This window comes from Colobus angolensis, unplaced genomic scaffold (genome assembly GCF_000951035.1).
Source record: "Colobus angolensis palliatus isolate OR3802 unplaced genomic scaffold, Cang.pa_1.0 Scaffold271, whole genome shotgun sequence".
Classification (NCBI taxonomy): Eukaryota; Metazoa; Chordata; class Mammalia; order Primates; family Cercopithecidae; genus Colobus; species Colobus angolensis.
The window spans coordinates 953,257-977,351 of NW_012115944.1; the positions used below are offsets into that span (position 1 = coordinate 953,257).

Below are 24,095 nucleotides of genomic sequence, written 5' to 3' on the forward strand. Positions count from 1 at the left end.
TAAATATTGTCTACTATTGTGTAGATGGTCTTCTCACCCTGTTGATTGTTTTCTTTGCTGTGTAGAAGCTTTTTAGTTTGAAGTAATCCTATTTGTGTATCTTTGCTTTTGTTGTCTGTGCTTTTGAGGTCTTACTGGTAAAATCTTTTCCCAGACCAATGCCCTGAAAGCACTCATCCTTTGTTTTCTTCTAGTAGTTTTATAATTTCAGGGCTTACTTTTAGCTTTTGATTGATTTTGAATTTTTATATAGGGTGAGAGGTGGGGTCTAGTTTCATGCTTCTGCATATGGATATTCAGTTTTTTCAACACCATTTATTGAAGAGACTATCTTTTCCCCAATGTATGTTATTGGTTTTTTGTCAGAAATCAGTTGGCTGTAAATATAGAGATTAATTTCTGGGTTCTCCTGTCTCTTCCCCTGGTCTATGTGTCTGTTTTTATGTCAGTACCATGCTGTTTTGGTTATTACAGCTTTGTAGTATCTTTTGAAGTCTAGTAGTGTGATTTCTCCAACTTTGTTTTTTTTGCTCATAATTATTTTGGCTATTTGAAGACTGTTGTGATTCCATGCAAATTTTAGGATTTCTTTTTCCTATTTCTGTGAAGGATGCCATTGGTATTTTGGTAGGGATTCTATTGAATTTATAGATTGGGGTAATCATTTTAACACTATTCTTCCATTAGCATAAGACATTTTTCCATTTGTTTGGATCCTCTTCAATTTTGTTAATCAGTATTTCTTAGTTTTCCTTATAGAAGTCTTTTACCTCCTCAGTTATTCAAAGTGTTTTATTTTTTGTAGCTATTATAAATCAGATTGCCTTCTGGATTTTTTGTTAGCTAGTTTATTGTTCGTTTTATAGAGTACTACTGATTTTTGTATGTTGATTTTGTAGCCTGAAACTTTCTAGAATTCATTTATCAATTTTATCAGTGTTTTGGTAGAGTCTTTAGGTTTTATTTTATTTTTTTTAATTTAAATTTTAAATGTTTTTGTATATAGGATCATGTCATCTGCAAACAGGGACAGTTTGACTTTCTTCTTTGCAACTTGGATTCCTTTTATTTCTTTTTCTTGCTTGATTGCTCTGGCTAGGAATTCCAGTACTATGTTGAGTAAGAGTGAAAGTGGGCATCCTTATCTTCTTCTTGTTCTTAGAGGAAAAGCTTTGAGCTTTTACCCATTCAGTATGATGTCAGCTGTGAGTTTGTCATATATGGCCTTTACTGTGTCAAGGTGCTTTCCTTTTATACCTTATTTATTGGCAGTTTTTATCATGAAGAAATGATGAATTTTTTAAAATGCTTTTTCTGCTTCTGTTGAGATGATTGTATGGTTTTTCTCCTTTATTCTGTTGATGTGATTTATTATGTTTAATAATTTGTGTATGTTGAACCATCCTTGCATTCCTGAGATAAATCTCACTTAATTATGGCGTATTATCTTTTTGATGTGTTACTGGATTTGGTTTGCTAGTATTTTGTTGAGAAGTTTTGCTTCTGTGTTCATTAGGGATATTGGCTTCCAGTTTCCTTTTTTTGTTATGTCTTTGTCTGGTTTTGGTATTAGGGTTATGTTGGCCTCATACAATGAGTTAGAAAGAATTCTGTACACTTCAATTTTTGGAATAGTTTGAGAACTCAGTATTAATTATTCTTTAAAGGTTTGGTAAAATTCAGCAGTGATACCATCTAGTTCTAGACTTTGCTGGGAGACTTTTTACTGATTCAGTTTTTCTGATTACTGATTCAATCTCAGTGCTTGTTGGTCTGTTGAAGTTTTCTATTCATTTGGTCTTATTACCTTGTATGTATCCAGGAATTTACCTATGTCCTCTAGGTTTCAAAATTTATTGGCATATATGCACAGTAGTCTAATGATCCTTTGTATTTCTGTGGTATCCATTGTAATACCCACTCTTTCATTTTTGATTTTATTTATTTGAGTCTTCTCTTTTTTTGTTAGTGTAGCTAATGGTTTCTCAGTTTTGTTTCTGTTTTCAAAAAACCAAATTTTTGTCTCATTGATCTTTAGTATTTTTTTTTTTTGTCTCAACTTCATTTATTTCTGCTCTGATCGTGTTCTTTCCTTCTATTAATTTTGGGTTTGGCTTGTTCTTGCTTTTCTAGTTCCTTTGAGATGCATCCTTAAGTTGTTTATTTGAAATCTTTCTAGTTTTCTTTTGTAGGCATTTATCGCTATACACTTGAGTCTTAATACTACATTTGCTGTGTCTCATAAGTTTTTGTATGTTGTGTTTCTATTTTAAATTGTTTCAAGGAATTTTAAATTTTAATTCATATTTTTTTCCTTCTTACATTGGTTGTTCAGGAGCAGGTTTATTTCCATGTGTTTTTATAGTTTTGAATGTTGCTCTTGTAGTTTTTAGTTTTATTCCCTTGTGGTGAGATATTTGGTATGATTTAAATTAAAACAATTTTTTAGACTTCTTTATGTCCTAATTTGGTTAGTCCTGGAGAATGTTCCGTGTGCTAATGAAAAGAATGTGTATTCTGCAGGTGTTGGGTGAAACACTCTTAAGTGTCTGTTAAATCCATTTGGTCTGTGGTATAGTTTAAATCTGATGTTTCTTTGTTGACTTTGTTGATTTTCTGTCTAGATGAACTGTCCAGCACTGAGAGTGGGATGTTGAAATCAGTCTAATGTTGATAAATTCCCATAGTTTTGTCTTGTCTGAAGTATTTTATTTCTTTTATCTCTAAGGATAGCTTTGTTGGACATAATATGCTTGACTACCTTTTTTTTTTTTATTTCTTTCAGTAATTTGAATATATCATTTCATTCTCTCCTGGCCTGTGACAGGTTTCTTCTGAGGAATCTACTAAGACTAATGGGGATTCCCTTATATGTGACTTGATGTTTTTCTCTTGGTTTTATAGTTCTTTGTCTTTTACTTTTGACAATTTGACTATAACGTGCCTCAGACCTCTTTGGGTTGAATCTATTTGTGGTTCTTTGAGCCTCCTGGATCTGGATGTTCATCTCTCTCCCAAGACTTGGGATGTTTTCAGCTACTATTTCATGAAATATATTTTCTGCATTTTTCGCATTTCCTTTCCTTCTAGAATGCCTGTATGCTAATATTTGCTCACTTAAATGTGTACCATAAATCCTATAGGCTTTCTTCATTTTTAAAAATTATTTATTTATTGTCTTCTGTGTTATTTCAAATGACCTGTCATCAGAGTTCAGAAATTCTTTCTTCTGCTTGTTCTAATCTATTGTTGAAGCTCTCAATTGGATATTTTTATTTCATTCATTGAATTCTTCATCGTAGAATTTCTGTTTGGTTCTTTCTTATGATACCTCAATTGAATTTTTTTATTTCATTCATCGAATTCTTCATCTGTAAAATTTCTATTTGGTTCTTTCTTATGATACCTCAATTGAATTTTTTTATTTCATTCATCGAATTCTTCATCTGTAAAATTTCTATTTGGTTCTTTCTTATGATACCTATCTCTTTGTTAAATTTCTCATTCAAGTTATCAATAGTTTTTCTTATTTTATTGAATTGTCTATCTGCATTCTCTTGTATCTTGCTGAGTTTGCTTAAGGTTATTATTTTGGCATTTTGTGTATTTCCTTATGATTGAGACCTGTTACTGGAGAGTTATTGTATTTCTTTGGAGGGGTCACGTTTCCTTGCTTTTTCATATTTGATGTGTCCCTACATTGATTTTTTTATGCAACTGGTGGTAAAGTCACCTCTTCCAGTTTTATGGAGTAGGTTTCATAGGGAAAGACTTATTCATATGAGTGGGTCTTGGCGTGTTGGTTAGGTGGGGCATGTTGGCTCTATTTCTGGGCAGATGCAGTAGTGTAGTCTCCATGTAGTTTCTTCAGCTATAACTTATGCTAGTTGTGTTTGCAAATGTCTCTAGCCTAGGCCGAGGGAATTTGTGGCGGTAGTGCTGTGGCTTTGTCAGGGGTAGCCTCACTGGGCTGTTTCTCAGGTCAGAGGTCCCTGTGTGCACATAGTGAGTTGGCTAACTTGGGGCTGGGGTTGGAAGCCAGGTACATTACTCTGGTTGGGAGGACATGCATTTGGCTGCTCAGCTGGCCTGGGACATGCCTGCCAGGAGCAGCCTTCAGGGTTATTTTTCATGCCCAGGATGCAAACACACATCTGCCTGGCTGACCTAGGGATGTGTTTGCTGGAGGTGGCCCATGGGGCTACTTCTCAGGTGCTCGGTTTGGTTGTAAGCTGCTGGTCTGGTCCGGGGTATGTCTGCTTGGGCGGACCATAGGGCTGTTTCTCAGGCCCGCGACACAGGTGTCCAGCTGCTTGGCTGGCCAGAGGCTTGTGTTTGCTGGGGGTGACCTATGAGGCTGTTTCTTAGACCTGAAACATGGGCGCATGGCTGTATGGCTAGCCCAGAAGGGGAGGGTTGTCTGCTAGGGGTGGCCCACAGGGCTGCTTCCTGGGCCTGGGATGCGGGTAAACAGCTGCTTAGTGGACCTGGGGGTATGTCTGTCAAGGGAGCCTGTGGGGCTGCTTCTCAAGCCTGGGATGTAGATGCGTGGTTGCTTGGCGGGTCTGGTGTGTTACCAGACAGGATGGCCTGTAGAGCTGTTTCTCAGGCCTGAGGCGTGGTTGCACGGCTGCTCAGCAAACCTGGAATCATATCTACCAGGAGTGTCCTGAGGAACTATATTTGAGGCCCTGACTGCAGGTGCATTTCCATTGAGTTGGCCATGGCCTTGTCTGCAGGAATGGTACACTGCTGGGCTGTTTCTCATGCCCTGCATATGAACATGTAGCTGCTCTACAACATACCAACTACTCAGAGACTTGAGGGCCTCTCCTGCTAGGGGAGGACATGCAACAGTTTGGGCACCGCTAGGGCAGGTTCATCCTGGGTAGGACTGCCAGACTGTCCCTCTGGCTAGAAGTGAGGGCAGTGGAAGTTGGTTTTCTGCTGTGAAGGACCAGAGTCACAGCTATTCCTGGGCCCAGGCTTTGTGCTCCTAGGGTCGTGGTGCTCAGCCACTGGGGTGGAATTGGTGGTATAAAGGTGGAGCCCCCATGCTAGAGAGGTGCAGTGGCTACTGGCTCCCAGATGAGGGCGCACTTCAGAGGTGGCCCTGTCTCAGGATAGCACCATGTTGCAGCAGCTGGCTTCACAGAGTGTGGATGGGAGGTTGGGGAGTGCACACCTTGTGCTCTTAATCTAGGAACTGCGTGAATTCCCTGCAGCTCTTCTAACTGGGGTCAGGGCTTGCGAGGACTATAGGAGTCCCCTCTTGTAAGGACTGTAGATATTTGTGGTGGCAGTGGGGACTGGTGGGGTTCTTCTGCCTACCTTTTCCCTCCAACGGAAAGTCTTTCCTGACTCCAGGCAGATCTGATCCAGGTGGGAAGATAGGGCTACAGAGGCTGGGTGCCTCCATGCTGGTGTCCTGGACTTCCAGTCACAACAGGTGCATCTCCATACCCTACTGTACCCCAGCACTCTCCCTTTGACATTCCAGTCAAATCTTAGCTGTCTGTCTGTTGCCTTTGTCCTTTCTTGTGGGTGGGAAGTGCAGAATGGCAAAGAGTACAGGGGAGGGGGTGGGGGACGAGCATTAGGTGTCTCTAGTCAGCTATCTTGCTGAAGTCACTGACTTTTTTTTGTTTTGTTTTGTTTGCTGTAGACTTAATAGAAATTTGAGAAGTAACATGATTAAAAAGGCATGTTAGAAGATTAATGTATTCCATAGTCAGTATAGTAAGTCTCTGCTAAACGTGATCTTTTTGATTTACCTATGGTATTTTTGCTTGGTGAGAGTAATAATTTTTCTTGCAAGATAAGGGACAGATATCTGGGAAATCAGGTTACTCTGTTTTCAAGATGTCTTAGACTAGACTGACTTTATTTTATTTTGAGACAGAGTCTTGCTCTATCACCCAGGCTGGAGTGCAGTGGTGCAATCTCAGCTCACTGCAACCTCTGCCTCCTAGGTTCAAGCGATTCTTCTGCCTCCGCCTCCCGAGTAGCTGGGATTACAGTAGGTGTGCACCACCACACCTGGCTAACTTTTTTTTTTTTTTTGTATTTTTAATAGAGATGGGGTTTCACCATGTTGACCAGGCTGGTCTTGAACACCTGGCCTTAAGTGATCTGCCCACCTTGGCCTCCCAAATTGCCAGGATTATAGGTGTGAGCTGCTGTGCCTGGCCAAGATGAACTTTCTTGCTCTAATTACTTTTTTTGTAGGTTTTCTTCACTTAAACTTTGCTCACACTATAATGAGGTTTTCTCTGATTGTATGTTGGGATTAGTAATGGTATTCATGTAAGAATGGTGTATGAAGTTTATGAAGTTTAAAAGCAGTTGATGTACAATGAGATCATGTATTAAGGCATGGTAGCAGTTGCTTTGGGTTACAGCCAAAAGTAGGCAAATCAGAAATTTGGAAGAGAATAAAGAAGGGAAGGAATTTTTTTAGTGGCATACAATTAGGGCTACAGAATTAGGGCAAAAATAATAAGATGATTCTCACTGAGTATGATTTTAGATGCCCCAGATTTTCAAAACCAGCACTCAGGTATGGCTTTGAAACTTTCAGAAGACAAACCAGTACTAGCTACAGTTTTTCAGCATGCCCAGGAACTGAGCATTAGAGACTGAAAGAAGCAAGATTAGTGTTCTATTTTCATTCAGGTTGGAGAAAAAGAGCCAAAGATTTTGTATAAAGTTCCCCTTGGACTTTATTTCTGGGATGTGAAAATTACTTTACTTATGCAAAAGCATATAGTATGTACTTAACGAATATGTTTACTTAAACCTCTAAAGAATCCCCTCTCTCTTATAAATTTCCTTTACACTTTATCTTTCTCTTGTGATACCTCGCACCTTCTAGTTTGAATTTTACTTGGGCTCACTTCCCTTTAATTCTCATTAACAGACTGATGCTTCTTTTAGGCAGAACTGCTTGTTAACCTTTTAAAAAATTTTGTGCAGTACCTGCCAAGGGCCTTATACTTAATTTGTTCTCAGTAAACGCTGAATAGATAGAAGATCAGAAGACATTTTGTTTTTAAAATTTATAGATTAATATTAGAAAAAGATTTGAGGCAGTGTTGCCATCTGTATTTCATGCAGTAGAGAAGTGTTGATAAGTGCAAAAAATATAATTTGTGAAGAATTTTCACTAACATGTCTCTAAAATAAGATTTTTGCCATGTTAGTGTGTTTTGGTTGTTTCTTGATGTTATTTATAAGAATGCTTAGTGCCTGGACTTAATCCTTTAAAAATAACAGTTTAATTTTAACTTCACAGGCATGTTAAACCTGTTCATTATGTGCTTGGAGAAACCAAGGGAAGGCGAATGATGTAGGAAGTAGTAGTGGTAGTTCTGTGTACACTTCTTCATTTGCCCTTTTACTGAACTGGTGACAAAAGAATTCTGTAATATAACTTTAAAATATTTTATTAGATAATGGCTGTGGTCATTGATGGAGCTAATCCAGCTATCTAGAGAAAAGCCATTCCTGCAAAACTCGTAGAATCAAAAAGGCATGCTTTTTTTTTTGAGACGGAATTTCGCTGTCACCCAGGCTGGAGTGCAGTGGTGCCATCTCGGCTCATTGCAACCTCCACCTCCCGGGTTCAAGTGATTCTTCTGCCTCAGCCTCCCGAGTAGCTGGGACTACAGGCGTGTGCCACCACGCCCAGCTAATTTTTTTTTGTATTTTTAGTAGAGACGGGGGTTTCATCTTGGTCAGTCCGGTCTGACCTCGTGATCCGCCCGTCTTGGCCTCCCAAAGTACTGGGATTACAGGCGTTGAGCCCCCGTTCCTGGCCAAGGCATGCTTTTTGGTTAGAGAAGTTTGGTGAGTAAAAGCTAATAAAGGATGGTTGACCAACTTAGCGATGATACTAATTTACTGGGCTAGAAAATACCAGAGGAGAATTGTTCGTAAGAGAGGCCTGGAGTGAAATTTGGTTATCCAGATGATAGATGACAGCGAAGGCAATGGATGAACTAGGAGGAGAGGACACTGAAAGAGGAATTAATTAATTAGTTATTGAGAGAATCTCATTCCGTCACCCAGGCTGGAGTACAGTGACACGAACACAGCTCACTGCAGCCTTGACCTCAGGCATAAGCAGTCCTCCCAACTCAGCCTCCCAAGTAACTGGGACTACAGGCATGCACCATCATTGCTGGCTATTTTTTTTTTTTTTTTAATTTTCTATAGAGATATCCCTGTATTGCCCAGGCTGGTCTTAAACTCCTAGCTCAAGGGATCTTCCCACCTTGGCCCCCCCAAAGTGCTGGAATTACAGGTGTGAGTCACTGTGCCCAACCATGATTTTTATTTTTTAAAGACGGGAGCATCTTGAAATGCTGATAGAAATAGCTATTAAAGATGAGTTTCAAAATACAGAAGTCAAAATACAAGAGGTTCCTGGGTGAATGAGTGGGAGTGGGATACAGAGCAAAGGTAGATACTTTGACCTCAGAGAGACAAAGGAATATGTCTATTTTAATAGGAGGTGAGGGTGTGTGTTAATGGGCTTAGGTCTGTAGGTTTGTTGGTAGGTAGTTGACAGAGTTCTTTCTGATAATTTTTATGGCATGTATTTTTCTTTGTGTTATGGAAGCTGAAAAGATGAGTTGAGAGTGATGCAAAGAAATGAGGTCAGAGAATGTTCACAGGGAACTGACTAAAAAAGCAATAGATTGCTAAGAAGTGAAAAGGGTCAGTTGAGATTTGCAAGCATAGATTTCTGACATATTTGGTATATCACTAATATGACTTTCTTTAGCAGTGCTCAGCAGCCTTAGTATAGTTGAAATCAGCTTGAATTTTGATTTGTATTTTATGTGGAATCAGAGAGCAAAGGGGCAAGGGAGTTTGGGGGTTTGGTGGGAGAGTGATTGAAATGACAGATCATTTTCTTGTGGGAAAAACTAGTAAATACAAAATAATATTTTAAAAAAATGAAATGATGAATTGTACACATTTTACGCATGTTTTCTTGTGCTGTTGCATGCCAGGTTTGACCCTCTGCTTGTTTGGGTTCTGTGTCTGCCAGCCATGGATCAAAAGTGTTAAAACTAAGTAGATAATACAAATAAATATGGTATAAGTATTTACATAACATACATTGTATTACGGTTATAAGAATCTAGAGCAAAAACAAATGAAATGATGGATCAAGGATTCCAGTTTAGAGAGAGAATTAAAGACCAGAGGAGACTGACTAGGACCCTAAAGCCTTTATTTTCGTCACATTTATTGAAACCACTTCTTAATATCTGGGTGGATGGACTGGTGGAGGGGAGTTTTATGCATGTTTTCTTGTGTTGTTTCATGCCAGGTTTGACCCTTTGCATGTGGGGTTCTGTGTCTGCCAGCCATGGATCAAAAATATTAAAAATAAGTAGATAAATAATACAAATAAATATGGATAAGTATTTATATAGCATTTACATTATATTAGGTGTTATAAGAATCTAGAGATGATTTAAGGTATACAGGATGAAATGCATAGGTTATATGCAGGTACTATATCATTTTACATAATGGACTTAAGCACCTGCAAATTTTGGTATCCATAGGATGGGTGTATGGGGCAGGTGTGGGGGTGTCTTAAAATGAATCCCCAGCAGATACCGAGGGATGACTGTATGTGCTTATCTTTCTCTATAGCAATCTAACTGGAAACCTTTAGGGTTGCATAGGCAAGACTGAGTGTAAGATTTATGTTTCTGTATCCCTTGCATAGTCATGGCCCATCCCAGTGTAATAGTTCTTATGCAGTATGTTGTGAGATTCTACTGTTCTCTGAACTCTTTAGATATGGTATAAATTTTTTATCTATGTATAAAGTGTATTTTTGTCATAATGAGTATACTATTAGTACAGTATTTTTTGTTTCACTGATTTTTTAAGTGATATGGAATAACTTACTGTAAGAAAAAGTGTAGAGTCATTTTAGTGCCAAATAAAAAATTCAGGTGTTTTTACTGAGAACTGAGAACTTTGCTCTTACATGTAAAAAGATACATATAGTAGAGTAAATGATTCTTAAATAGCACCACACTATTTGGACCACCACATTAATAGTGTGACAGCTCTTCATACTTTTATAGACACTTGAGACATTGTTCTATGCTTCTATAACATATGATATATGTAACTGTGTAATACATATTGGCTACTATTATAATTTGTTTCCTATTGCTGCTATAACAAATTTCCGCAAATTTAGTGGCATATAACAACATAAATGTATTATTTTAATACTACGTACAGTTCTGGAAGTCAGAAGTTTGAAATGAGTTTTTTATGGGGCAAAAACCAATGTTTTGGCATACCTCTCTGTTCTTTCTGGAGACTCTGGGAAAGAATCTGTTTTTTACCTTTTCCAGCTTCTGGAGGCCATCTGCATTCCTTGGCTTGTGGCCACATTGCTCTGATGTCTACTTTGGTCATCATATCTCCTTTTCTGATGCTCCTACTGCCTTTTTCCATTTTTTGATGACATTTGTGACTACATTGGGTCTGCCTGGATAAAATTCAGGAAAATCTCCCTATTTTAAGGGTTCTCAACTTAATAATCACATGTTCAGAGTCCCTTTGCCAGGTAAGGTAACGTTCACAAATTCCAGAAATTAGGATGTGGTCACCTTTGGGGAACCTCTATTGACTTTGTTTGATATTGTTCTTGCTTTTTAAGTTTTGGCTATTCTGGGTCCCTTGCATTTCCACGTTAGTTTTTAGATCAGTTTCTCAATTTTTGAAAAGAAAGTAGCTGGGAGTTTGTTAAGTATTTTGTTGAATCTATACATCGATTTGGAGACTGTTGCCATCTTACCATTAAGTCTTCCAATGCATGAACATGGATGTCTTTCCATTTAATTAGGTCTTCCTTCATTTCTTTCAGTGATGTTTTATAATTTTCAGTGTACAAGTTTTATACTTTGGTTAATAACAATTTTTTTGTTCTTTTTGATGTTATCGTAAATGTATTTTTTTATTTAATTTTTGGATTGTTCATTGATAGTGTAAAGAAATACAACTAATTTTTCAGGCCAGACATGGTGGGTCATGCCTATAATTCCAGGAATTTGGGAGACTGAGGCAGGAGGATTGTTTGAGGCCAGGAGTTTGAAACCAGCCTGGTCAACATAGCAAGACCCTGTCTCTACAAAAAAAAAATTTAAAAAAATTAGGTGTGATGGCGTGTACCTGTAGTCCCAGCTGCTGTGGAAGCTGAGGCAAGAGGATTATTTGAGCCCAGGAGTTTAAGGCATCAGTGAGCCATGCTGATGCCACACACTGCAGCCTGAATGAGTGAGAGCCTGTCTCAAAAGAAAAAAAAAATACAGCTGAATTTTTAATGTGTATCTTTTGTCCTGCCAATTTTCTGAATTCATTTATTAGCTCTAATAGATTTTTGGTATATTCTTTAGGATTTTCTACATATGAGGTCATGTCGTTTGTGAATAGAGACTGAGTTATTATTTCTTCCTTTCCAATCTGGATGCCTTTTATTTCTTTTTCTGCCTAATTGCCCTGGATAGAACTTTAAGTACAATGGTGGATAGAAGTGGTAAGTGGTTTTTGTTTTTTTTTTGAGACAGAGTCTCACTCTGCCACCAAGGCTGGAGTGCAGTGGTGCGTTCTCAGCTCACTGCAATCTCCACCTCCTGGGTTCCTGGGTTCAAGCGATACTCCTCCCTCAGCCTCCTGAGTATCTGGGTTTACAGGTGTGCACCACCACACCTGGCTGTTTTTTTTTTTTTTTTTTGGTAGTTTTAGTAGAGATGGGATTTTGCCATGTTTGCCAGGCTAGTTAAATGGATGTTCTTGTCTTGTCCAACTTAGGAGGAAAGTGTTCAGTCTTTCAGAATTAAGCATGATCTTAGCCACAGGCTTTTTGTAGATGCAGTTTATCAGACTGAGGATGTTTCTTTCTATTTCTAGTATGTTGAGTATTTTTTTTTAATCATGAAAGGGTGTTGCCTTTTGTCAGATGCTTTTTCTGTGTCTGTGGAGGTAATTATTAAGGTTTTTGTCTATTACTAATTTGGTGTATTACATTGATTTTCATATGCTGAACCAACCTTGTATTCCTAGGATTCACTCACCAGTTCTTGAGTTTGAGAAAATTAATCTAGGGTATGGTCATCTGAAGACTCATATAGTCTGAGATTTCCCTTAGATGATCAATTTCACCTTTATCAATAGGGTCTGGAGTACTACCATCTGTCTTTTTGCATTCTTCTTCTGATATAATAATTGTGATACATCTTCCTCTGGAAATATTCTCTTTGACATTTTGGGTAAATGTCAAAATGATAATTATTTTATTGTTAACTGTGTTAAAGAGCTTTAACAAAGGCTACAAAGCTGATGTGTACTATTTTATGTCTTCTCGAAAAATGATGCAATACTTCGGGCAAAGCAATAAGAAAATTGAAGAAGGATAAAACAGTGATCACTTATTTCATTATTACATCATTCTTTTAGATAAATCCATCATGTTTCCATTTTCTTCTGATTTTTTTTCTTTCTTTTACGATGAACACGCATTATAGAATAATAAAACCATTTTTTTCAAGACCTTTTACAAATCCTGTTATCTTGTCTGGCTGGCTCACATTGTTTCCTGGGAAGGCCTGCCTGCAGTGGCTTAGATAATGTTGGCAGTTGTAGTTGGTTTGGAGTGGACAAACAAGGGACATATAATTCTTAGCTCATAATGTAAGGATCCAGAATCAAGGGTGGTTTGAGAACTCAGCTGTAAGTTTATCTGGAAATAATTGATAAAATATTTTATAAAATACTTAGTTGAAATTCAAAAGTTAGGCAGTTTATTCTAATGGGGAACAAGGTTGGTAGAGCATGTTGAGGTAAAGAAACATTGGGTCAGCTAGCTCCTAGTATTGGCCACCAGTTGTCCAGGGCAGTTTAGGTGCCGTGTGAAAGAGCTTTGAAGTGGCAGAAAGAGGAAAGGAGTACATGACCTGATAATAAGTATTGCAAAAATGAGGATTCATAATTTAAGCAGTGCTTGTGCTGCAAACAAGGCTGGTTGTAGAACCCATCATCAGTTACTTCCCTTTCTCAAAACTTCTTTATTAATTGTCCCATTTCCTTCCTTTGCCCTCCAGTCTTGAAGGAGATTATGTAATTTGAAGCTCTTCAATGCAGTTCAAAATTTTGCTTTTAGGGAAATTATCAAAGATTATCAGTTGGGCATAGTGGTGTACGCTGGTAGTCCCAGCTACTCCGAGGATGGGAGGATCCTTTGAGCCAGGAGTTCAAGACCACAATGAACAGTGATAGCCCTGCTGTAATTATAAGAACTTCCAAAGTTATGTCCTGGAATATATCAGGCATCTAGCAATTTATCTCAGTCAACACTTAAAGAAGGCCTTTCTTGATAATTCTGAGTACTTCAACATACCTTTCACAGAGGAAAAAACATGCAATTTCCAGATAGTGGACAAATGATTTGTCTTTCTTGTATTGGCTTGATCCTGTTACTGTATATAACTTTTTTTTGAAACATAGAGTTTTTACCTTTTCCAAAAGCCTCAAATTCATGCTAGATTTATGTTTCTATCTAGTATTCTCATCATTCACACTGTTAAAGCAAACTAAGTATGGCCTGAGAAGGACTCCGTACTTCTATGTTTGACTCCTTGTGGACAAACTGTAACCTAGCTTAATAGGCAGACAAGATTAAGACCTCACTTAGGATTAGGCACCTGTAGCAATAGCTGAGTCTTAGCAAATTCTAGCAGCCATACTTCAACCACTCATAGACTGCTACATGTTCAGCGTGTGTTCAAATAAAGCAAATGCCAACCTGTAACCAGTGCAGCTGTTTTTGTAGCTCACTGTTGATTTCTGTCCATCACTTCCCTTTTTTTTTGTCTGTAAATTTGTTCTGACCACGAAGCATCCCTGGAGTCTCCCTGAATCTGGTGTAATTCTGGGGGCTGCCTGATTTGTGAATCGTTCATTGCTCAATTAAACTCATTTAAATTTAATTCAGCTGAAGTTTTTCTTTTAACAACACTAGTGCATTTGTCGGTTATTTACTTCTCCCAGTATAGTTAAATACATACTCTTTTGAGTTCTTCCATTCTTCTCTGTTTCTCTCTTTAGTTTTTTTTGAGATTATTTGCGATTGTATTTTTTAGAGCCTCTCATGCTTTCAGCAGATATTCCCTAAATTTTCTTTTTCTTTTTTTTTTTGAGATGGAGTTCCGCTCTTGTTGCCGAGGCTGCAGTGCAGTGGCGTGATCTGGGTTCACTGCAACCTCCGCCTCCCAGGTTCAAGTGATTCTCCTGCCTCAGCCTCCCAAGTAGCTGGGATTACAGGAGTGCACCACCATGCCTGGCTAATTTTTTTGTATTTTTAGTATAGACGGGGTTTCACCAGGTTGGCCAGGCTGGTCTCGAACTCCTGACCTCAGGTGATCTGCCTGCCTCGGCCTCCCAAAGTGCTGGGATTACAGGTGTGAACCACTGCACCCAGCCTCTTTTTTTTTTTTTAAGAGTCTCACTCTCTTTCTGTCACCCAGGCTGGCGTGCAGTGGTATGATCATACTTCACTGTAAGTTTGAACTCGTGGACTCAAGCAGTTCTCCTGCCTCTCAGCTTCCTGAGTAGCTGGGACTACAGCTGTACACCACCATGCCTGCTGGTGGTGGCGTTGTTGTTGAGGTGATGACTTGCTGTGTTGCCCAGGCTGGTCTTGAACTCTTAGGCTCAAGTGATCCTCCTGCCTTGGCCTCCCAAAGCATTGAGATTACAGGCATGAAACACCAAGCCTAGCTTAAATTCCTTTTATGTTCCAGTTACCATGCTAGCTGCTATGTCTTCAGTGGTTATGTAGCTTTTACAGTTTAGTGAGATAAAAATATGCTAAACATTAAATAACTGTATAGTCATTAATTACATTCTGCCATATTTTCTTGGGCTTTCTGTATAAGAAGTTATTCTTTTAGATATTTTTCAAATATACATTAAAAAATTAAGGATGCATATTTAACTGTTTAGCATCTCTTCCTTTGGTGCCATGTATTATAAAATTACTGCTTTATTCCAGTATTTTCATCATGTGTGCATTATTAACCCTGCATCTTATCTGTAATGTTTAAAAAGTTATTGGAAGTGTTTATTAAATGCATTAGTGTGTGTGTATTGTGTTCTCTTGCAGAAATTTCTCAGAGGAGAAGCTCTATGTTGACAAATGCTATAAAATGGATAGCATTTACTTTAAATATATATAACTTGCTTTTTATAATTATATGAACAGATTTGTATTCAAAAGGACTCTGAAGGTCGTGTCTAAATTGTTATTGTGGAGAAAATCGTAAAAGGAGATTGTATAGATTGACTGGAAAGATAATACTTAGTTCACCATTTGGATCAGTTTGTGGTCCTATTTTTGCAATTAGAGGCTTTCAGATAATATCTTAATATATTACCTTACCTTATTTTTAATTTTCTTACCATTTGAAACATTTTCTTCAATCTATAAACTGTTAAGGCATTTTAATGGCATAATTTATTTATTTGGCATAGTTCTAATGTCAAGAAACTTGTTTCTCAGACTGGAAACCAGGTCAAAAATAAGAATAAGCCAATCCACCACCAAACCAAAAATGAGAATAAAAATAATATCAAACCATTTAAGCAGGAAGTGGATATAGAAAAAGTTATTTTTTAAAAAGCTGGCAAACAGGCTGAGATGACAGATAATTCAGAACATGGTTAGAAATGGAGATCATTGAGATTCAGGAGAAAGTCAAAACCCAATACCAGGAATATAAGGAATACAGTAAAATGAAACAGGAGCTGAAAGATGAAATGGCCATTTTAAGATCCAGAATGATTACATAGAGCTGAAAAACTCACTTCCAGAATTTCATAATACAATTGCAAATATTAACAGCAGAATCGACCAAGCTGAGGAACGAATCTCAGAGCTCGAAGACCAGTTCTCTGAAATAACTCAGTCAGACAAAAATAAAAAACAATAAAGAAGAATGAACAGAATCTCTGAGAAATATGGGATTGTGTAAAGAGATCAAATTTACAACTCATTGGCATCCCTGAAAAAGAGGGAGAGAAGGCAAGCAACTTGGACAACATATTTGAGAACGTCATCCATGAAAATTCCCCCAACCTCACCAGAGAGGGCACCATCCAAATCAGGAAACGCAGAAAATCCATGTGAGATGAATATCCCCAAGACACATAATCATTAGATTCTCCAAGGTTGAACCGAAAGAAGAAAATGTTAAACGCAGCTAGAAAGAAGGGGCTGGTCACTTAAAAAGGGAACCCCTGGTTAACAGCAGACTTTTCAGCAGAAGCTCTACAAACAAGAACAGATTGGGGGCCTGTATTCAGCATTCTTAAAGAAAAGAAATTCTAACCAAAAATTTCCTATCTAGCCAAACTAAGCTTTGTAAGTGAAGGAGAAATAAGATCCTTTGCAGACAAGCAATTGCCAATGGAATTCATTACCATCAGACCTGCCTTACCAGAGGTCCTCAAGAGAGTGCTGAATATGGAAAAGGAAGACCATTACTGGCCACCACAACAAACACACTTAAGTACATAGACGATTGACACTGTAAAGCAGCTACACAGTCAAGTCTGCATAATAACCAGCTAATAATGTGACAGGATCAAATCCACACATATCAATATCAACACACATAGAGTCGAAGTAAAGGGATGGAGAAAAATCCATCAAGCAAACGGGAAACAGAAAAAAGCAGGGGTTCCTATTCTAATTTCAGACAAAACAGACTGATATAGTTTGAATATTTGTCCCTGCCCAAATTTCATATTGAATTGTAATCCCCAATGCTGGAGATGGGGCAGGGCCTTGAGGGAGGTATTTGGGTCATGGGAGCAGATCCCTCATGGCTTGGTGCTACCTTTACAGCAGTGAGTGAGCTCTTATGAGATCTGGTCATTTTGAAAGTGTGTGAAACTTCCCCCCAACACACGCGCTCTCTCTCTCACTCCTGCTCTGGCCATTTCCTGTGGCTGCTCCTGCTTCACCTGCCATGAGTAAAAGCTTCCTGAGGCCTCCCCAGAAGCAAATGGTGGAGCTATGCTTCCTGTGCAGCCTGCAGAACTGCAAGCCAATTAAACCTCTTTTCTTATAAATCACCTAGTCTCAGGTATTTATAGTAGTGCAAGAACAGCCTAATACACAGACTTTAAACCAACAATGGTCAAAAGAGACAACAAGGCATTACATAATGGCAAAGGATTCAGTTCAACAGGAAGACCTAACTGTTGTAAACATATGTGCACCCAACACAGGGGCACCCAAATTCATAAAACAAATTATTAGAGACTTAGATAACCAACACAAATTTGTAAACTTTCTTAAAACATGATGAGATTTTTTTGCAACTTTTTTTTTTTTAAAAGCTAATCAACTGTTACTAGCATGAGTGTGTTTTATGTGTGGCCTAAGATAATTCTTCTTCCACTGTAGCCCAGGAAAGCCAAAAGATTGGCCATCTCTGGTATATGCCCAAAGCAATGTAAATTGTTCTACCAAAAAGACATGTGCTTGGATGTTCATCATAGCTCTGTTCACAATAGCAACATCATGAAATCAACCTAAATGCTCATCAGCGGTAGACTGGATAAAGAAAATGTATATGTGCACCATGTAATACTATGCAGGCATAAAAGAATGAGATCATGTCCTTTGCAGCAACATGGACAGAGGAGCTGGGAGCCATTATCCTAAGCACACTAATGCAGGAACAGAAAACAATTACTTTATGTTCTCACAAGTGGGAGATAAACACTGAGCACATGTGGACACAAGAAAGGAAGAACACACACCAGGGCCTACTTGAGGATGGAGGAGTGTGGAAGGTGAGAATCAAAAAATTACCTATTGCTATGCTTATTACCTGAGTGACAAAATCTGTACACCAAACCCTGTCACATGCATTTTACCAAGAAAACGAATCTACACATACCCCCTTGAATCTACAATAATAAGTTAAAATAAAAAGCTGGCATTAGAATGGAAATATTAACGTGATGTCATGATTATCAGAATAGTACAGAAGTACTTAATAGTTAATTTGATTACATTATTAATTACATAAACATTTTTATGCATGGAATGTTTTACTTTTTTTTAAACAACAGGATAAGAAAAGGGCTTTAAATACACAGGAGGGATGAACATTGAAAATGAAAATTGATTGCCTGTTGATAATATAGCAGAAGAAGACACTGAAATAGGTTATTGAGTCTCCGGCCTTGGTGGACCATTAAGAAGTCAGTACTCTTCCTGAATGGTTTAGAACGGGTGTCACAAACATAAAAACTTAGGGACCATGTAGATAACATAATGTTCAAATCAGCTAAGTATAAGAAAGTAAGAAATGATTGGGGGCCTGTGAATGGCTTGTTATTTTCCTGTCCAGATATTTCACTTGCCAGGAATTTATCTCATGATTCCTCCTGAGTGAACATTTTAATAAAAGTTTGGATATAAAATTTGGAAAAGTGGGGTAAAATTTAGATATATATTAGCGGCAATTCGCCCAAACTGCCTTCTCCCACTTAGCTTCAATTTGTGGAGTTCCTATATTAATATTTTATTATGATCAGTTTTCTATTTCTATTAACTTGAAAATAATTTAATCAAAATGTAACTATGAGATGAGTAGCTTTATGTTTTACTTTTCTATATATTGAAGTAATTTTAAAAAGTTTTAGAACTAGCAAAAAAAAAAAAAAACCCTCTACATCTTCAAAAAGTAGCCATCACTGTAATTTATGCCACCCATCAAAATATTTTACCTAAATCAACTTAAGTACGCTCTCCTGGTCTTATTTTGACTCTTAGTAAATTTTAAGTAATAAATTGCTGTTTTTATGATAATGATAATCTGTGCTCATACTTTTTTTCCTTTTGAAACTTTGAACAACTGTGTGTAAATAATCAGAGTTTGAGTTAGAAGTTCTAAGTAAGCCTAGAATTTTCTTGGTTTTCTCTCAGATAAAATTTTGAACTATTCCTGGAATTTTCATGCCTTTTCTTGATTCCCTGGTACACATTCAGTCTAGGTAGTCCTCATGGTTCTGGTTGATTTAATATCGTTTCTCGCCAAATGAAACACTTTTATTATGCCCTTTCTTTACTAAGTCAGTAATCTGATGAATCGTGTCTTTGCTCAATTTATTTACTCATTCAAGAAATATTGAGAGCCTACCGTGAACTAGGCATTGTGGCTAAAAAGATTAATAAAACCAGGTTTCCTTTTCGTTTTTCTTTTTCTTTCTTTCTTTCTTTTTTTTTCGGGCTATTTTATATTTTTTTCTTAACATTTTGGTTAAATTAACATTTTGTTAATTTTGACAAGCTGTGTTTTTCAAAGAATTTTACATTTTATGTTAAATGTTAAATTTGGCATAAAGTTGTTCTTAATATCTTATTTTTTAAATTAAGGATCTGAAATGATGTCATCTGTTTCATTTCTGATATTGGTGATTTCTTTTTTCTTTCCTTAATCAGCCTTGGTTTAGCAGATTTAATACTTTTCAGAAATCTGATGTGTGGCTTTGTTGATTTTATGTTTTGCATTTGTTTTTTATTTCATTTTTTTCTTTTTACTCTTTTCCTTCCTTCTACTTTCTTTGAGTTCTATTTGCTGCTTGCTTTTAAACTTTTTGAAATAGAAGCTTAGATACTGATTTTCATCCTTCACTTCTAATACATACATTTAAGGTATAAATTCCTTTAAAATCATTGCTTTAGTTTTATCCTGTGAATTCCCATAAGTCATTTTTATTATCACTCATTACAAATATTTAAAATTACCTGTTGTGATTTATTTACTTTGTTCAACTTATGGGTATTTAGAAGTATATCACTTAATTTCTAAGCAATAGGAGATTTTCTAGGTTAAAAAATATTTACATCTAGCTTAATTGCTTTGTGGTTAGGGAATATACTCTGAAAGATTTCAAAATTTGCTGATACTTTTATGACCTAACATGTGGTCCATTTTGGTATGTGTTTTGTGTTATAGTTTGTTTTTATTTGGAAGAGAAATTTGCTTATATATATTCAAGTCTAATTATTTAATCATGTAGTTCAAATACATCATAGTTTTTGTTTTTTTTGTCTACTTGGTGTTGTAGCTATTGACAAAGGTGTGTTGGTCTCCCATGTAACTGTGGATTTGTCTGTCACCTTTTAGTTTTGTATACTTTTTGTTTTAAATGTTTTTAGGCTTTCTTATGGGGTCCATTGATTTAGAATTGTGCTGTCTTGGCTAGATGTGATGGCTCACACCTGTATTCTCAGCACTTTGGGAGGCCGAGGTGGGAGGATTGCTTGAGCCCAGTAGTTAGAGACTGGCCTGGGAAACATAGTAAGACCCCATCTTTAGAAAAAATGAGAAAAATTAGTAGTGTGTGGGAGCTCACACCTGTAGTTCTAGCTACTTCGGTGGCTGGGGTGGGGGGATCACTTGAGCCCAGGAATTTGAGGTTGCAGTGAGCTATAATCACACCACTGTTCTCCAGCCTGGATGACAGCATGAGACCCTGTCTCAATACAGACGAAAGAATTATGCTATCTTCTTGTTGATATGACTTTTTAATTATTAAGAAATGCTTTTATCTTTAGTAATACGTATTGCCTTAAGTGTACTTTGCCTGATATTGGCATAGTGATGCCACTTTTCTTTTTGTTGGAGTTTGAATGGTATATCTTTTCCTATCATTTTGCATTCGGTTCTTCTATATTTATAGTCTTCTACTAGAGTGTTGAACATAGTAATGGATATAATTTGAGTTTAAGTTATAAACCTTACTATTTGTCTTACATTTATCCACAGATCTGTGCTACTTTTTCTCTTATGTCTTACTTTCTTTGGTTTAGTCAAATGTTTTTACTTATTCTTTTTATCCCCTCAGTTTGCTTTTAGTGAATATCTTAGAGATTACTACATGACTTTTTGAGTTATTGAAGTCTAACATGAATTATTACTTCTCTTCTCGGGTAATACAGATATCTTAGAAACTTTAATTCCATTACCCTACTCCTTCCTTTTTTATTGTTGTCATGCATTTTAAATCTATATATTTTAAAGAACAGCCTATCAATGTTATTTTTATAGTCATTATTTATTAATACTTAAGAACATATTTACCCTTTCTGTGGCTCTTGTTTTTTGCATGTATATGCCTTTGTCTAGTATCATTTTCCTTCTGTTGGAAGAACTCCATTTTAGTAATAAATTCTTTGTTTTTTCTTTTGATTTTCATTTGCGAAGATATTTTAAACTGAGAGTAAATTGCTTGATTGGCACCAGTTTTTTTTTTTTTTTTCAGAATTTTTAAATCATTTTCTGCTATTCATCATTTCTGTTGAAAGTATCTTTCAGTCTGTTGATTCTTGCTACTTCAAATGTGTTTTTTGGGGGGTCTGGCTGTTTTAAAAGTTGTCTTTAGTTTTTAGCAGTTTGGCTATGATTTACTTAGTGTTTTTCTTTGTAGTTATTCTGCTTGAGTTTGACAAGCTTCTTCAGATGTGGCTTCATGTCTTTAATTAATGTTAGACAATTCTTGGTTGCTAGCATTTCATATATTGCTTCTTCCCAGTTTTCACACTGCTATGAAATTTCAGTTATACGTATGATAGAACTTTTCAGTGGTTCCATATGCGTCTGGTACTCTTTTCTGTAATTTTTTGCCTTCATCTCTCTATGCTTTGGTTTGGATATTTTCTGTTGACCTGTGTCCCATTTCCTGTTTGCTCTATTTAATCTGCCGGACACACCAAGTACTTACAACACTTTTGGAAAATTTTGCTGTGAAGAAGAGTGAGGATATAAGAACAGTCATTGAATTGTGGTGATTGTGGTGGAGTAAAGAGTGGGGCTTTCTTTTTGAACAAGATAGACTAAAATATGTTTATGTTATGACTGGAATGATTCAGGAGAGAGAAAAAACATTAAAGCTGTTTCAGAGAAAAGGAAGATGATTTTTTAAAATAAAATTCTTGGGAAGGTGAGAGTGAATGTAATGCAAAGCAGTCAGAGAGTTTTCCTTTGGTAGGAGTGGGACATGGAATAGGCACGGATTCATGCGTAGCTGTTGTCTTGGGAGATAGAATTCTGGCTTGACCGGTGGAAATTTTGCAGGTGCGATCAGTTTCTAGAATGTGTGTGTGTGGGGATGTGTGTTTGTGCGTCATGTGGGAAAATTGTCCAAGAATGGAGAGTCAAGTAAAAGGTAGTCAGTATTTATAGCTCCCTAATTATGTTTTCTGTTTCTGTGCATCCTCAGTGATAGCTGCCTTAATTTCTTAGGGTAGTCAAAAGTATTGTATTTTTTTAAGGAACTATTTAAATGTTTAATAGTCTTTTTTGTCATATAGTTACAGTTGTGTACTATATATTTAAACATAATTTTCTTTTTCTGGTTTACCACTTTTATTATTTTTTAAATTTTCTATTATGGGTAAATAATAGTTGTATATATTTGTGGGGTAAATATAGTTAATTCTTTATAATGAATTTTAGATTAATTCTTAGTATTTTGGATAGACAATCAAGTTTTCTTTTTTCTTTTTAAATTTTTATCATAGTAGGTGTATATATTTATGGGGTACATGAAATGTTTTGATATAGGCATGCAATGTTAAATAAGCACATTATGAAGAATGGGGTACCTGTCCTGTCAATCATTTATTTATTGAGTTGCAAACAGTTCAGTTGCACCCTTTAAGTTATTAAAAAATGTACAGTTATTGACTATAGCCACCCTCTTATGCTATGAAAATCAAGTTTTCTTAAACACATTTTTCTATATTTTCTTTTACAGTTTTGCAGTAGAATAGTGTAACCATGTTTCGGAATAGTCTCAAGATGCTGCTTACTGGTGGGAAATCAAGTCGTAAAAACAGGTCAAGTGGTAAGTGACTATGCTACATTTATTGTGTATGATATTTTATAAATGTAATTTCTTTTAGGGTCCTGAATTAATGCTGTAACACTTTATTAAATGCTTAACTTAAAACTTAAAAGAAAGTTTACATTTCTTTGGGCTTTCATACAAGAGGTAGGAACACTTGAATGCTTATCAGGAGCAGTCGAGAGAAAAGAAAACCTTGTGAAGGAAAAATACTTACTTCTAATACATGAGAGAGTAATGTTTCTGTGCATTTGCTTATTAAAAACCTTCTAGACCTAAGTTTATTTTTTTGAATTAACACGTGAAATTATTGCAATCCTAGGCACTTACTGGGGAAGGAAATTATAAAAATAACTGTCCTTAAAGATTTATACAGAAAGTGGAATATAAGTTGAATATTTTTATAGCCATTAAAATAAAGTTTATGGGTTTTTCTTTTTCTTTCTTTTTTTTTTAGAACAAGGGCTTAAGTCTTAGGCTTTTGAGGTAAAACTGTATATACTTTCTTGAAAAATATTGAAAAGGAATGTATTAGAATATTTGTTTTTTATTAATGAGTGGTAGACTTTTATTGTATTCTTCATAATCTTTTCAACTTATTTTTCTGCAATTTATAAATTTATATTGGTACTGTATTTATTGTCACTCATTTCAGAATGTTTCTGTAATTCTGATTGTGGTTTCTTCTTGACCCATGAGTATTGAGAAGTGTATTTACTAAATTCCAAACTGTTGATGAGTTTTTGTTTATCTTATTGCAAGAACAAACTCCCCTACATCAACAAAAGGAAAACTGTTTTTTCCTCCACTGCTCACACCAACGTTTCTGGCCACCAAATATGTGGGGGTTTTTTCCTACAGTGATTCAGTTCGTTTCTCTGGTAGACACCAACTGAATGTCCTACAATTAAATTCAATTCTGACACTATCCACCTGAGTTAGCACAGACCTCATGGGTTATGATCTCAGTCCTACAAGACTGCTTTCCACTTCAGATACCAGTTGCGTGTGGTGGATCCCCAGGTTACCCATAACCTCTGTCCGACTTGGCTAGAAATCAGAGTTCCCATGACCCATTTCTCAGGTTCTATCATTTGCTAGAATGGTGCACACAACTCAAGAAA

At 36.6% G+C, this 24,095-nt stretch overlaps 1 protein-coding gene across 1 annotated transcript in view; it reads left to right on the forward strand.

Annotated features, from left to right (window-relative positions):
- The window catches only part of TANC2 (tetratricopeptide repeat, ankyrin repeat and coiled-coil containing 2), a 478,795-nt gene that overhangs the window by 28,564 nt on the left and 426,136 nt on the right, over positions 1 to 24,095 (forward strand). The window contains exon 2 of the mRNA XM_011947922.1: positions 22,882 to 22,971. Coding sequence (XP_011803312.1) covers positions 22,905 to 22,971 — 67 coding nt within the window. The 5' untranslated portion in view covers positions 22,882 to 22,904. The remainder of the gene's footprint in view (positions 1 to 22,881; positions 22,972 to 24,095) is intronic.